Raw genomic sequence first — 14,538 nt, forward strand, 5'->3', positions numbered from 1 at the left:
GGTGACTGATGCTTTAATCCAGATGATTCCAAATCCAGACCTCCATGGGATCATTTTGATTTACATTGATCATTTTTATCTTATTCTGTTCTCAACGCATTCCACTATGAAATGAATAACGATTTTCAACTGGAACATTTCATTCATTGAGATCTAGAAAGTGTTATTTTAGTGTTCCCTTTTATTCTTTTTTTGGAGCAGTGTATACACAGACGTCTTATGGGATTGTAACTCCCCCAAGACTCGACCGGTGATCGATTCCCATCACCTTCCAGTACAGAGTTAGACAGCACAATGGTAATTATCTGAAAGTCTTTGAGCTCTTTATTGAACACACAGTCCAGATGACAAAACAATCAAAATCCCTCCTTTTGTGTCCAATGACACAAGAATACAAATGTACAAACATTTGACTGTACATTGTACAGTAAGCTAAAGATGCTGCAGCAAACTGCATAGGCCTGGTGAATTTAATTCACACCAGCAGCAGACTTAAAATAGTCCCAATTATATGGCATGCTCATGTCGCCTCCGGCCCATTGAACCCAGTTTCTCAATGTAAAAGAACTGAGATCAAACGGAGGTTTCCCGGAGTGGAAAGGCACGCGTCAAGAGTGACACTAAGCACAGGAAAGATCCACTAAAAAGGTCTGTTTTTGACTGCCGCCGATGGAGACGTCCAGTGAAAATGCTCCGCGGCCTCAAAAAGTTGGTTAAAGCCATCGATGTCAAACTACTTCCATTGAGGTGGCGGGGAGGGCAGAAGTGTTGCACCGTTTGTGATTGTCAGTTGTTATCGTCAGCAATAAATAATAGAAATGTCACGGTTGATTGAAACGCTCAGCTAAACAAAAACTGCCCGCACGAAACATACAGCAGTGCCCCAACAACATCAAAATAACAAAATTGGTCTTTGCTCTCTTTACACATAATCAAAGACAGCACATCGGTAAAAAATACATTCTCTGAACCAGGTAGGCAATCAGGCAGACATGCGAGTGGACAGAAAAGCAAATCAAATTTTTTTAAACATATACAGTATATACTTATATATATATATGCTGTTTACTTGCTACAAATTGTGTCCATTTCCACAGTGTACAGTGTTTGCATTCCCATCTTCCAGACATAAACTCCAGATTTTCCCTCAACGGAATTCTGAATGGATGGCTGGTTTTATTCCTTGAGGAACTAACAGAAACGCGGCACCGGGTGGCTCTACGGGCAGCCAAAAAGGCACTGCAGCTGATGTTCGTTAACCCTACATTTCTGCCCTCCGATTGGTTCCCTTGTTTCCACCGGCTGTATCCTCCTCCGCCTCCTCGTAATTTTCCTCCTCATTGTCCTTTGCTCCGGTTTGGCGATTCCCCTCCTTTCTTGGTCCTTCCTGTTTTTTTGCGTCGTCCTGGAAATCAAAACGACAAGCACACAGCATGATGCAAGTGTTGTCCCGTAAGGTCAGAAGCGAGGCTTGAGAATTGTGAACTGCAATACGTCACACTTTCGGGGGCCAATGTGTAACCAAGAACAGAGGTCCTTGAATAAACTCCATTCACATCGGCCTCCTTTAAGGACAAAATGAATAAACCAGGCCCAGGTGAAAACCCGACACCCTGACTGACTCAACACCTGACTGCCCTCATTTACCTCGACCCGCTCTGACTGGGCTCGAGTTACCGGGACACAGCACACACAGGCGAACACACCAGTGCAGGGAATTTAAGCCAGAAAAAGTCATTTTGACATGTTTTCTTACTTAGTGAGATGTTGGCAGGAAGGAGCCATGTGATTCAAAACGGACGCTCCAGCCATGGACCAGAAATTGTGTTTTTTTTTTTACATTTCTTTTTAGATGGTGATCAAAACTGCCCAGACTGGAAGACAGGGGCACACTTCCCCCAATCTGACACTAGATGTTCGATCTTAGACAGCTAATAAGTGAGGTGACTGCAAATCTCCTACTGCTGTAAATCCTTCCTTTTTACTAAGTCTCCTGCCTCCCAGAACCCACCTGTTCGACATTCTCTTCATTGTACGGATCCTCTTCCTCCTCCTCAACTCCCTCCTCTTCTTCCTCCTCTCTCTTCGGCCCACCGGCTATGTCCTCCTGGGCCTTCGGAGCAACAAGAATCAGAAAAATATACTTGATTAAAAGCAGGTGCGTTGTCCGCTGTAAAAAAAGTTTTCGGACCCTTTTCAAGCTTTCCACATTTTGAAATATTTCAGAGTTGTCTGTTATTACAGCTTAGTCTGAGCACCCGTTACCTCGTCCACTTCTTCCTGGTACTGGTCATCCAGTGCGTCTTCCTGTTGATCTGGGTTTCCAGCCAGCTGAAAGCACACAGATCACACGCAGGCTGAGTGTCTTCCTACCATGCCGGGCCTGTTCGTGTGTTTGCATGTATTCAGCTTGCACTCCCTCTCCTTATCAAGCCCAACCTGCAACACTCTGTCCCCTTACTCACCACAAGTTCCTCCTCCTCAGCAGGCTGTTCGGGGCCCGGATGAGTTTTGACGTGCTGTGCTGCCGCTGCCGGCTCCTCTTCCTCCTCTTCCACCTCTTCTTCCTCTCTGGCAGCCCCGTGCGCCAGTTGGTCGTCCTCGGCCTCCTCAAACTCGTCCTCGCCTTGGTTGTTGGGGTCGTTCTCGGGGTCCACCTCAGCGTCAACAGCCCCCTGGAGACGAGGAGATTTGTGGCAAAATGAGATGGATATCGGGAGATTAAGGAAGAGGTGGAAAATTAGCGGCAAGAGTGAAAAGGAACTGGAAAATATGCGGTGCGGGAAATGTGGGACAAGTGCTGGGAAAGAGGCTTAAATTTGAAAAATCTGCTGAATGGATGTGTGACACGACCGCTGTGACAGCCAATGAGCTGCGGGGACAGACAGATGTTGAGGAAACATTTCAACAGATGGACTGAACAGGATGGATAGCTAAAGCAACCTGATGTGGTGACACTCTGTGATCCACTTCCTGTTTGTCCTCCTCCTCCTGCAGCATATGAACATCTCCCTCTGTTAACAAAACACGTAAAGAAGTCACTTACACCAACCATCAGCTATTCCCCCCCCCACACACTGTACGCTACATTTCAGCTTTGATGCGATGAAATCTCCAGGCATCTATTAAACCCCTGAAGAAGTTTCTCTGCCCATTAAAATGACTGAGTTGGAATGATTTCCCCATGGAAATAATCAATTTAAGCCTTTAAAATGGATGAGATTGAAGATCGTCTCTTTGCTTTATTCAGTATTTGGGGTCTGAATGTGAAAATGAGCTTGGCAGGATCAAAGGATGCTTTTGTCTCACCTTCTTTATCCTCAGTGTGATGGTCTTCCCCCCCTTGAACAACATCATTGTCCATGTTCTCATACTCTGTCCTCTTCCTGATGAAAACAACATTAAATGGTCGTTACCAAAGGCAACAGCCTCTGCTGCGTAAGCTGCCAAACTCATTCATTCATTCGTGTTGAGAAACAATCAAAAGCATTTACACATCTGCCACTTGACCCGTCACCACAGATGACATGACTGATATAATATCTGATTAAATGCCGGTCTTACTGAGAAAAGAAAATTACCAAAAGCCACTGTCTACCAGAAGCGGATTCTCTGTTTTCATGCGGCTTTTGAGCTTATGCAGCAAAAACGAGGTTGAAACCATGTCAGATTTAAACTCTAACCTTAGATGTTCCTGTCTCAGCAGCTGCTCCCGCCTGTCGGCCTCCTTGTGCTGCAGCTCCTCCCTCTTCTGCTCCTCCTTCAGACGCTGCTCCCTCTCCTTAAGGACCCGCTCTCTCTGGGCCTGCAGGGCCTCCTGCTGCATCTGGATCTGCCGGCGCTGCTCAGCCCTCTGAGCCTCCAGGCGCTGCTGCTCCTGCTGCTGCTCGTACGCCGACTTCCCATGCTGCACCTGGGCCTCCTGAGAGGTTGCAAAGCGATGGAAAAGAAGAAGAAACTTACATAAATAAAAATGGAGAACACATACTGTGTCATTATCTAAAGAAGTAACACACAGGCTGTATTCCAGTTCCACTGAGATTTCAGATGTTTGATTTGAGTTGTAACTAGGACACATTTATTCTGAAAAACCATATGCACGTAGACACATTTGGAGTCGCTCTAAAGCCTGACTAAGTAAGACGGGGAGGCGTAAACCGGTCCTGACCGGCTGTGGATGGCGCTTCTGTCGGTCTAAGGCGTTCTCGTCTGGTTGCTCCTGCTCCCTCTCCTCCTCCTCCTCCTCCTCCTCCTCCAGCTGCTCATCCTGTGGCTGGTCCGGGTCCTCCTCCAGCTTCTGAGGCTGTCCCGCTTGGGCCATCTCCTCCTCTGCCAGCTCCCTCCTCCTCTCCGCCTCTCCATCGCCGTCCTCCTCCCTCTCGGACAAGGTGCGCTGGGACACAGTGGGGTGAGAGTCCAACTCTGAACGGGCGTGCGCCTGCTCCTTGTCCTGGTGCTCCAACTGAAAGGAAAGCACCAGAGAAATAATGAGGACCTTGTGTTTCGGCACTTAGAACGGCTGTCTCTTGTAGATTAACCTAACAATCACTCCCACAAACATTTGTAATTACTCTGGACTCAGTGTCCCAGTGAGCTTGGTGATTGTCCTGAAGATGATTCTCCTTTTGAGGCTGCTCCAATCTCACTGGCTGGGCTTCATGGACAGGGGACTCGGGTGTTTTGGTGGCTGCCTGCAGCTGCTGAGGATCAGCTTTCTGCTCCAGCTGGGCCTGGTTGGGCACCCTGTTCAGGGACTCCCTGATTTGCTTGTATTCATCCACCTGCGCCTAAAGCGTAGAAAATACAATAAGTCGTCCTTCAGGATACATAAACTTCATGTGTTACCGCATGAGCTTATTAGCAGTGCCTTTCTTGCATCACAATTGCAGATAATCCCTATAATCTGGATAATATGTGCCACTCTGGGGATATGGTTCTGTTTCCACCTGCTGGCGACATGATTCCTGGGTGATGCGCCCAAAAAGGCCAGTGCAGGCATGTGGAGACATTCTTATAACTGAGTGGACAAAAAAAAAGAGCTCAGCCCAGGCACAAAGGATGAGTCATTCACAGACAACCTCCCGCTCGTCCTTTGTGTTCATTTCTGCAGCGACAGTGAACAAAGCGGAGGTGAATTCCGTTCCAAAGCTTCAGGTCTGTCCCTTCCTGTCCCTCAAAACTGGTGTTTTTACGCTACCCAGCAGAAGTCGGTTGCAGGTTTGCCATTTTCCCGGCTTTCCAAAGTTTGTGCTTCTAGTCAGCAGAGGTGCACCGACACAGAGCTCTGCAAAACTCAGCGTAACACAGCTGGATTTGGGAAAAAATAAATAAATAATTTGACTAAAAAACAGAACAGTTTTCTAAAAGAAGATGGTGCTGAACATTTGACCCGATACAAAACAAAAAAAATAAAAATGCTGAGGTTTTATATCTCAGCTCTGAAAACAAAAACAAACAAAAAAAACTGAATGCTGTTAAATGTGCGATTTGGACACTTCTTTATTTCCACTGTTAAACGGATCATTTAGTTTTGGCCAGCAAAGCAAAACAACGCAAAGCAAAACAGGCCATTATCTACACACACACACACACACACACACACTTTCTGAGCAGGCCAGTGTGAAGAATTCTAAAAATTCTTCCTAAATTCCTCCCCTGTCGCGTTGTTCCTTTTTGCCTCAGTCTCTCCATTATAGCTTTCAGGCTGACTGGCTGCAGTGTGTTTTAGACGTACCGCTCTGACAGCCATGACTAAACCGAACCCGCTGAAGTGAAGCAAAGAGTGTGTGTGTGTGTGTGTTCAGAGGCACCGTCGGACAGCGGGACGAGCTTTAAAACCAATTAGCAAACGCAGGAAGATGGAAAAAGCAAGAGGAAAAGAGAGCCGAGCGAGTGAATATCCATCACTGCGGACAGAAATTAAACCAACAGGGCACTTTATATTCAATAAGCCATTCAAGCATTTTTAAAGGTCATTCTCGAGAAGAGAGGCTGACATCTAATCTAATTAAGCAAAAACCCAGCAGCACCTCTGCGATCACTCTCCCCCCTTTCAACAGAGGATGTTAATGTCTTGATGTCACACACACTCTGGATCAATCAGCTGTTCCATTCTGTGGCCAAGGCAAACAACACAACTGTATCTGGGTGTCGCTCTCTCACCTGAGCCACAGCCAGCGCACTCTTGTGGTCCTCCAGTGTCAGTGCGAGCTGCTCGTGGGCTGCCTTCAGGTCCTGATGCTGGACCTGCACACACACAACAGAAGTGAGCCGTTCATGCGCGGGGGGGGGTGCATTGAAGATTTTTTTTTTGCCCCCAGGGTTTCTTTCAAAAAGACAAGTTAAAACCCAGTTGGAGTCATTTCTCACCAGTGTATCCTGGAGCTGAGTGTGGATGTCGTGGTGGGCTTTCCTCAGTTGCTTATTTTCCTCTCTTAGGTTATATACACTGTCTGTCATTGACAGCAGACACACATTAATGGATCACTTGCACTTTGAACAACAAAAAAAGAAACCATGAAACAAGAACAATATTCTTCCAAGACACATTCTAAAACAATGAGAACGGCTCAGTTTTATGTTGTGGGTCTATTCGAGTGTCCAAAAAAATGCAACAAATACAAGATTTAATAATTAATAGCATCAATCAGCTATTCAAAAATGGACTGCTCTTATGACTTGCTACAACAATAACTCAGAGGGGGAAACACTGGCGTTTGGAGGAAAACTTTATGTCCAACAGTGGTCGGAAGAAGAGTGCATTTTGCGGGCACCGCTACCTTTGAGCTGGGTTATTTCGCCCTCTTTGGCTTGCTGCAGTTTGCTGTAACGGTCCCTGTGTTCGTCCAGCAGGCGGCTGTGGTCGTCGCCCTGCATTTGGTGCTGATCCTGCAGCTCGTAGTACTGCCTCTTTAGCTCTTCATGCTGATTCTGACAGAAAAGAAAAGCTGTGGTCAACATACGGCCTCCTCTCTTCACACACACACACACACTAATTGGACATTTAAAAGCCAAAGAGAGGAAGGAAATGTGGTAAGATCAGGGTTAACTTGCAAGTCTGCATGACAGGAAGAAACAGGGTAAGTAGGGTGGAATGTGTGTGTTCACAAAAAGAGGAAAAGGAACCTATTGGGTGAGAGTGAGTTTATCTACTAGTGTGCCGACATGCTTATCCATACCTTTAACATCTGATGTTGCACTTGTAAAGAGTTGAGCTTGCCGTTGGAGTCTTGCTGTTTGAACACAAGAACCAAAGTTCTAAAAACCCCGCAAAAACAAAAACACCATCTCTGTATTCCAGGCATATCGTTACTGCAGCAACAGACGGTGGCGACAGACAGTGCCCCCCAAGAAAAACACAAATACTTTTGCATCACCTTAAAAACCTGTAACAAGCTGTTGCATGTAGAAAAAAAACCATGTTGGCCACCGAATCAAAGCCCGAACACATACCTTCTCCTTGTTCAGCGTTTGCTGTGACTCCAGCTTATAAACCAGATAATCTGGAAAACAAAGGTGAGGTTCATTTTCACTGAAGCCAACTCATAATAATAATGATTACGATGCACTGATGTTGTGCAACATGTGTTCCAATGAGAACCTTTTTTAAAAACTCACCTTCTTTGGCCTTTTTATGCTCCGACCTCTCCCTCTGAAGAGACTTTTCCAGCCGGGAGCGATGCTCATACACCACTGAACATAGAAAAAAAACACGTGGAGAGGAAGAGAGTGCGTAAATAAAGGGCTGAGCACGGAGATTTAGTCTGTGCTCGCAGCTCCCATTTGGACCAGGTGGGAGAAGCACCAAACGCAGAGCTGCAACACAAAGTGTACGCATACACACACACACAACCGGCTCGGGGAGACGCTGAGTTTCAGCGAGGCAGGCGGAGAAAGAGGGCGGGCACCTTACGGTTCATCTGACAGCCAAGTGCCATATTTGCTTCAGACTTGATGTCAGAGAATTCTCTCCTCGTGGGAATACCACAACTTTCTGCTGATGGAGGAGCTGTCTGCGAGGGGCTCTGGTTTGGTCTGCAGCAGGCGGCCGGGCTCTTCCTCCCGCAGCAGGGACAACATGATGAAGTGGCTCATTGTCGGAGAGTCTTTTAGTACAGACTTGGAATCATTTACCCTAATAAACAATGTTACGGAACAGTGGCAAATGAATAACGGGGCGAGCCTTCAGACAGGTTCTGGCACATTTAGCCATCTGACGTAAGAAACGAATGACGACTTTCTTGTCTCCCACTTTCGACTGTATTCATTTGCACTGTTTTGGCAAAAGCACGTGCACTATCCCTTCGTGGCCACGCCTCGTGGTCCGCAGCTTCTGCAGTGTAACGGACTGAAACCGGGGAGCATGTGTAAAGCACTTGGAACTGGTTGAGAGTTGCTGAGCGTTGACAAGCACGAGTCATTTGTCTCCAAACCAAATCATCCGGGTTGGATTTGTTAAGATTAGATCTTGGACCGCATCAGCGAGGACAACATGATTACACGCGTTTCAAAGGTCCAGCTTTGGTCAGACTGACACAATAATTCATTCGATGTGAAACTGGGGCTGAAAATGTGCAGAGAGATAGCTTTTCACCGACTCCTCGCGTTCTTCTTTCCCCAATTCTGTTTACACAAGCAGTTTGTGTTCTCTTCCCCTCCTTTTTTTCAGCACTCTGTGCAGAAAGTGAGCGAGGCTTCAAACAGCTCTCGCCAACACACTGATCCATTTTACATCTGCCATACTATCTGATCATTTTCCCCCACAGACCATTAAAACGATCTAACTTTGGCTCGAGCGGACCTACACGTCAACAACAAGAGACCTCTTTGTAGTGGAGAACTTCTGCTGGCCTGACGCTTTAAAGTGTGGAAGAGATGGCACGGATCAAATTTGGCTCATGATGTCAACGGGTCGGTGACGTCTTCAGGCGTGCTGCCACCTTCCTGAATGCAAAACCCTGTTCAATTTAAAAGGAAGTGGGATTCAATGCAAAGTGGTGAGGCGGCACACGGACACGTTTTCATTTTGCACAGTTAAAACATTCTTTTCTTTGGAATATTCTAATTCATAAACCAGCATGTTTTATTCCACAGCTGCAGTATCGCTGCAGTGTAAAGAAAATGTTCCTGAGTTTTTTTCTACAGCAGCAACATAGCTGGACTTTTGGTTACGCACATCTGAAACTTTCTCTTAACAGCTACAGGTAAAGGGAGGGGGGGGGGGGGGGGGGCAAAGCATAGGCCCATAGGTTTCAAACGTCACGTTCTTGTGGCAACTGTGGCCACTTTCTTTCGATCAGGAAGTGGTAAGCATAGGCCGCACAGCGACCTCAAAGCCCTGCATCACAGACTGATCACGTGCAAACTAGTTGAATTTATTTTTTTTCCTTATTTTTTTTTAAATTGGACATTCTGAAATTGGACATTGGTGTCTCCTTTTTTTCATGTAAACAAAAGAAACACACACACACACAAAAAAAAACCAACTCATAACCAGTGAACTTGCAGAAAAAGCAGGGAAACATGCAACAAACTCCCTTAAACATTTAAAGATTCAAGATGGAATCTGAAGGGGGGAGAGATTTGGGGATTTTTTCGAGACTCCCAGCAACCGGGTGTGAGCAGATTAGCTTCTTACTCCTGGTACCACCAAAGCAGCTGATCTAACTTTAGTAGTTTAGTGTGTCTGATTAAAGTTGGAAAAAGAAAAAAGGAGAATCAAGAAACAATGAGGTTTGCCAGGGAGTGAATAGGTGTGAGAGCACAGTGACACATTTGTCAGCTGATCCTTTTTAAAATTGCTAACAAGTGCCAGCATGTGGTTACAGAGGGTAACAGCAAATCAATACGGCTGAGCTCACAAACCCCCAAGCTATGGCCAACCTCTAAATATAGGGCAGAAGAGCAATCAACAGCCGGCTATGGGTACATGAAGTGGCCCGGGCCTTGTGATGGACTGAATGATCCATCGTTTAACAAAGACAACTATGGGTGTGGTTCAGAAGCTGAGCTGCACAGAGCTAAAAAAGAAAAAAAAGAAAAAAGAAAACCAATACAACAAAAAACCAAACATCTTACTGAAAGGGTGACACTATGTAGCCAATCTGTCTCTGTATACGTCGGCTTTACTGCAGCTTTGTACACTTGAAATAGGAGACAGTTGTTTGACACTGACTTTAAAAGGGCCAGAATATATGTAGGTCAATAAGAGCCGACCTGCGCTGCCTTAGCATCAGTGAAGCCTATTGTTATTTTAACTCGGTGACCAAAAACACAGGCCTACAACCCCTTTAGACCTTACCTGATGGGACAGGTAAGGGAAGCGCCACGGTACATCTGCAGGGTAAAGCTGGATTAAAGGCTGCGTTTAATGATCACTTCCTGAGTTAAGCCTAGTTTATGCTTTAGCGTCACGTCGACAGCGTCATTGAGCATTTGAAGTTCTGCGTTGCTCTGCAATTCACCACCATGCCACCAGGGGGTGTGGCTGTGTGTTTGTGTAGTTTCAGGGGTTATAGCTGAATCCTTGCTTTTTCTTCCAGTTACAGTTAACAACAGAAAACAATGGCATCCGAGGTGGAGCAGCTATATTTGCAGGTGGAGCTCATCAATATTGAAGAGCAAATGCTTGTATTGCAAATGTTGAAGAGCAGGCAACAGAGGAGACATTTGCGGAGGTGGTCTGTACGTTTTGTGACGTGGTCTTTCTTCTGCATGGTCCATTGTTTACCTATTGGTCCACAAGAACTTTAAAAATGGTGGTGTAGGAAGAAAGACACAAAAAGCAACTGCCAGAAATTGCGTTTTGAGCGGACCAATCACAGCCCTTGCGGTCGTCAACGCGACGCCTTGTTAGATGCGTTTAAGGGCTAAACGTCAAAAGCCACTTGTGTGGACACAAACCTTGAGAAACCCAGCAAAATGAGCCAATTCTTACCATTTCCTAAAAATATCGCACAACCAGTCAAAATCACTTTATGATGTTGTGAAGGGATGAAGGCTTTTGCACTACACTGTTTCAAAAAGAGACACAAACTGTAAATAACAAATCATTCCAAGCCTTTATGCAAAACTGTAGAAAGAAACCTAAAGTGTCGAAAGGAAATGTAATACTCTGGATAAAGTTAACATGGCATTAGACTGCTAGAAGATTGCTGCTCTGCAGAAAGCCGTTTTTCTGATAAATTCGAAGATGGTTCATTTCCGGCAGAATCCGTGGGTAATGGTGGGATATCAGCCAAATAAACCAGCTTTAGGATTTGTCCTGCTCCCTGCCGCTGACACCGTAAAAAGGCATTCAGACATCCACCAGCGGGCAACCTCTTGAATGCAGAACCATTCACATCATCACTGTGGAGCAGCACCCTGCTGGCTAACCCATTTAAAGACTCCACCAGAGGCACTCGGGCTGCCTTTCTCCAAGAACCGACGACGAAACACGCCGTCTTCAACACACACATATATGCAGCACGGCAAAGATGCAGGTCAAAAGAGCCCATCCGTAACGGCTTTACCATCTTTTGCTCGTGGGTTACTGTGCTCAAAAGAACAAAAAAATCTAATTAATTAATAAGTAACAGTTCTGCAAGATCAAATGAGATCACCTGGTATACTGAGTACCTATTATCTTGAGACATGTGGCCTCTGTCTCTGTGTTGCTTTTGAGGGATCGTGTTCACTATAAAGTGAAAACATGACGTCCATCCCACCCTGACGTCCCACGTGCACCACTGAGCCTCATCAGGTTGCTGTGATAGAAAATTAATCACAGCAACTGTGCTTCCCCACCCTGTCCTGAATGACCTCATGACCGACAGATGTACCGTTAAAGTGAGCCTGAAGACATGGCGACGGCAACCATATGTCAGTGTGGCTCCAGTCACTCTTAAAAGCTCAGAAAACTCTGGGAAACGAGGGTTCTAATCTCACTTTTACAGGTGAGACCCGCAAAAACCGACAGAGCTCACTGGTGACTCTGACTCGGGTTAAAGACAGATAGGCTACAGTGTTGTTGCATTCCAGTCAGGTCACTTCGTGGACAGCCTGTGTCAAGACAGTGGACCGAACAGATTTGCTCAAACATTTAACCCAAGCACCAGAAATGGGTCGATTTCAACACGGTCACCCCCAGAAGGCTCAAACTGGAGCACAGTTGTGATGGTACTGGTCGTGTGGCAACAATTCCCAGTGGTTTGCCATCGAATTAACTGAACACACACACACACAAAAACAAAAGTCAGGAAACACACAACTCTGTGAATATCGACGTGGCGTTTCCAAAAACATGACCGTTTGTCTTGTTTTTTTTTCAAACTTTCTCTGACGTTTCGACAGCAGTCAGTTAGCCGAACTGAAATTAATTTACCACTGGGCTGGTTTAAGACTTAAACTATTAATTTCAAATACGTAAAGGTTTGTTTCCAACCACCAGGGAATCGATAAATTTTTTCTGGTTTTGTTGGCGGAGTTTCCTCAACCAGAGGGGAACCCACAGCTCGCCTCTTGTCAGTTGTGAACTCGAGACGTTCAATCACGTCCCCGCCGTCACCGTGTTTACCTTGGAGCTGCGCCGAGAGAGACTCCTGATGTTGCTGGTACTTCAGTGCCATCGCCTCGGTCCTCTTGAGCTGTTTGTGCATTTCGTACGATATCATCCCGCCGTACATCATCCCGCAGACCACGGTGACCAGCAGGAGACACTGGAAGATCCTCCGCTGCCTCCGGGAGCACACCCCGTTTCCCATGTTAGACCCGCACCCCTCCCCGCTCTCTGCGCAAGAAAGCCCCGTCCCCGCCGCACGAAACTTCCGACTCAACTTTTTACCCCCCGCTCCCCTCACTCCCCGAGCATTTTTCCACGCAGAAAGTACGAGTTAGCTGCTAACATTCGCTCCCCCGTGCATTATTTCGACGTAGCCACGTTCGCCCCTCGGCTCTCGCCTGCGACTTCAAAGAAGCCGCTCAGATTTTCGCTTGACTTCCAAGTCAAAAGTCCTGCTTCTGCCTTGTTTTGGAGAGCAAAAACCAATCGAAGCTGGCGCTTCCCCGCTACCTCTTCCTCGCCTCCTCCGGGCGTTTAACGTTTCCAATGCAATTTTAAACAAGCTTGCGAAAAAGTTCTACATGTATAAAAAAAAAAAACATTGACGTCCGAGACGAGGCCTCCGAAACACCTTTAATTTCAGTTACGTGTCAACCGAGCGACGGCAGCCTGCCATCCAACTGCAACTCCGAAGGAAGTCCCTCCTCCAAAAAGTCACTCATTTTCGTCATCCCGCCCTCATACATGTTATCAATTGGTCACCGTAGAGCTCGATCAAAAGGAAGGCGGCACGGCAGGGTCGGGGATCGGAGACTTGTAGTTTCACCTGTACAGTCACATGCAGTTGGATCAGCGAACATCCATCAAAGGTCTCATCATATGATATGACACGACCCCATGATTCAAACTGCCAACTGGAACGAATTCAATTTGCTTTTGTGGGATTCGTTTCTTCTTCAAGTCACATTTCATATTTATACTTCTTAAATACCCTTAAACAATATTCTAGTTGCCAACTTTATGATGTTTGGGACAAAGTCACATTATTCCAAAACATAACAGCACCTTTTAGACACATTCCCTGTCAGGCCAGTGCACTTTAGGTACGTGAAATCAGTGATGTGCAGTACTTGGTTGCATATCCCTTACATGCACTGACTGCTTGAGGTCAACAACTGATAGACACCACCAGGTACTGAGTATCTACGCTGGCGTTGCTCTGCCATTTTCCTTTAGCTTTGAGAAACTCTGGTGCTGAATCAGCAGGCTCTTTGGGATCATTATGTTCGTCCAGCGGGTTTGAAGGCATTTTCTGGGACTTGAGCCGATCGGATGTTTCTGTCCACCTCAGAATTCATTGTGCAGCAGTTCCATCATCAACGAAGATAACATAAATGTAGCTGAGGCAGCCACGCATGCCCAAACCATAACACCCCCACCACCGTGTTTAACAGATGAGCTGTTGTACCTCAGATTTTGGGCAGTCCCTTTTCGTCTCCACCCTTTCCTCTTTCCATCACTCCGATACAGATTCATCTTGGTCTCGTCTGTCCATAAACACCTTTCCCCAGTATTCTGCAGGCTCCTTTAGGGACTCTTTTTTTTTATCTGGTCTAGTGTTGTGCATCTCTCAGTGCAGCCTCTGTAAGTCTTCTGTGGACAGTCGTCTCTGACAGACACACCGGCCTCCTGAAGACTGTTTCTGATCTGTTGGACAGGTGTCTGAGGATTCTTCGGTCACCTTCCTTGGCCTGCTAGTCACTTTGCGATCACAGAGCTCGTCCATCCTTTCTTATTAAAGACGTTCCAGGCAGCTGATTTTGGTAATCCTAGGATTGTCTCTAATGGTTTCATTCTTGTTTTTAAGCCTCATTAGCTTCCTCGACTTTCCCTGGCACAGCTTCTCCTCATGTCGAGCAACTACAGACTCTAACTGTTGTTGTCTTAACAACAGCTACGTTTAGCATTCTCATCAATACAAGAACGACATATATTCC

At 46.2% G+C, this 14,538-nt stretch overlaps 1 protein-coding gene across 4 annotated transcripts; it reads right to left on the bottom strand.

The window, feature by feature from the left end:
* Positions 1-301: 301 nt before the first annotated feature.
* Positions 302-13,229, bottom strand: golim4a (golgi integral membrane protein 4a). 4 transcript variants are annotated; one of them, XM_072392710.1, is made up of 16 exons: positions 12,557-13,229; positions 7,618-7,692; positions 7,453-7,502; positions 7,179-7,232; positions 6,780-6,930; positions 6,370-6,452; positions 6,163-6,246; positions 4,572-4,787; positions 4,169-4,462; positions 3,684-3,922; positions 3,310-3,386; positions 2,944-3,014; positions 2,466-2,675; positions 2,266-2,331; positions 2,012-2,113; positions 302-1,405 (listed from the first exon to the last, which is right to left on the bottom strand). In XM_072392710.1, exons 1-16 carry the CDS (start codon positions 12,741-12,743, stop codon positions 1,262-1,264), a joined length of 2,103 nt encoding a protein of 700 aa, XP_072248811.1. In that variant the 5' UTR covers positions 12,744-13,229; the 3' UTR covers positions 302-1,261. The 4 variants fall into 4 exon arrangements, with proteins under 4 accessions (XP_072248811.1, XP_072248814.1, XP_072248812.1 ...); XM_072392713.1 differs by having other exon boundaries at positions 302-1,399; positions 2,005-2,113; XM_072392711.1 differs by lacking the exon at positions 7,179-7,232.
* Positions 13,230-14,538: the final 1,309 nt, after the last annotated feature.

Source organism: Leuresthes tenuis, unplaced genomic scaffold, assembly GCF_036924035.1.
Source record: "Leuresthes tenuis unplaced genomic scaffold, fLeuTen1.0.hap1 SCAF_9, whole genome shotgun sequence".
Classification (NCBI taxonomy): domain Eukaryota; kingdom Metazoa; phylum Chordata; class Actinopteri; order Atheriniformes; family Atherinopsidae; genus Leuresthes; species Leuresthes tenuis.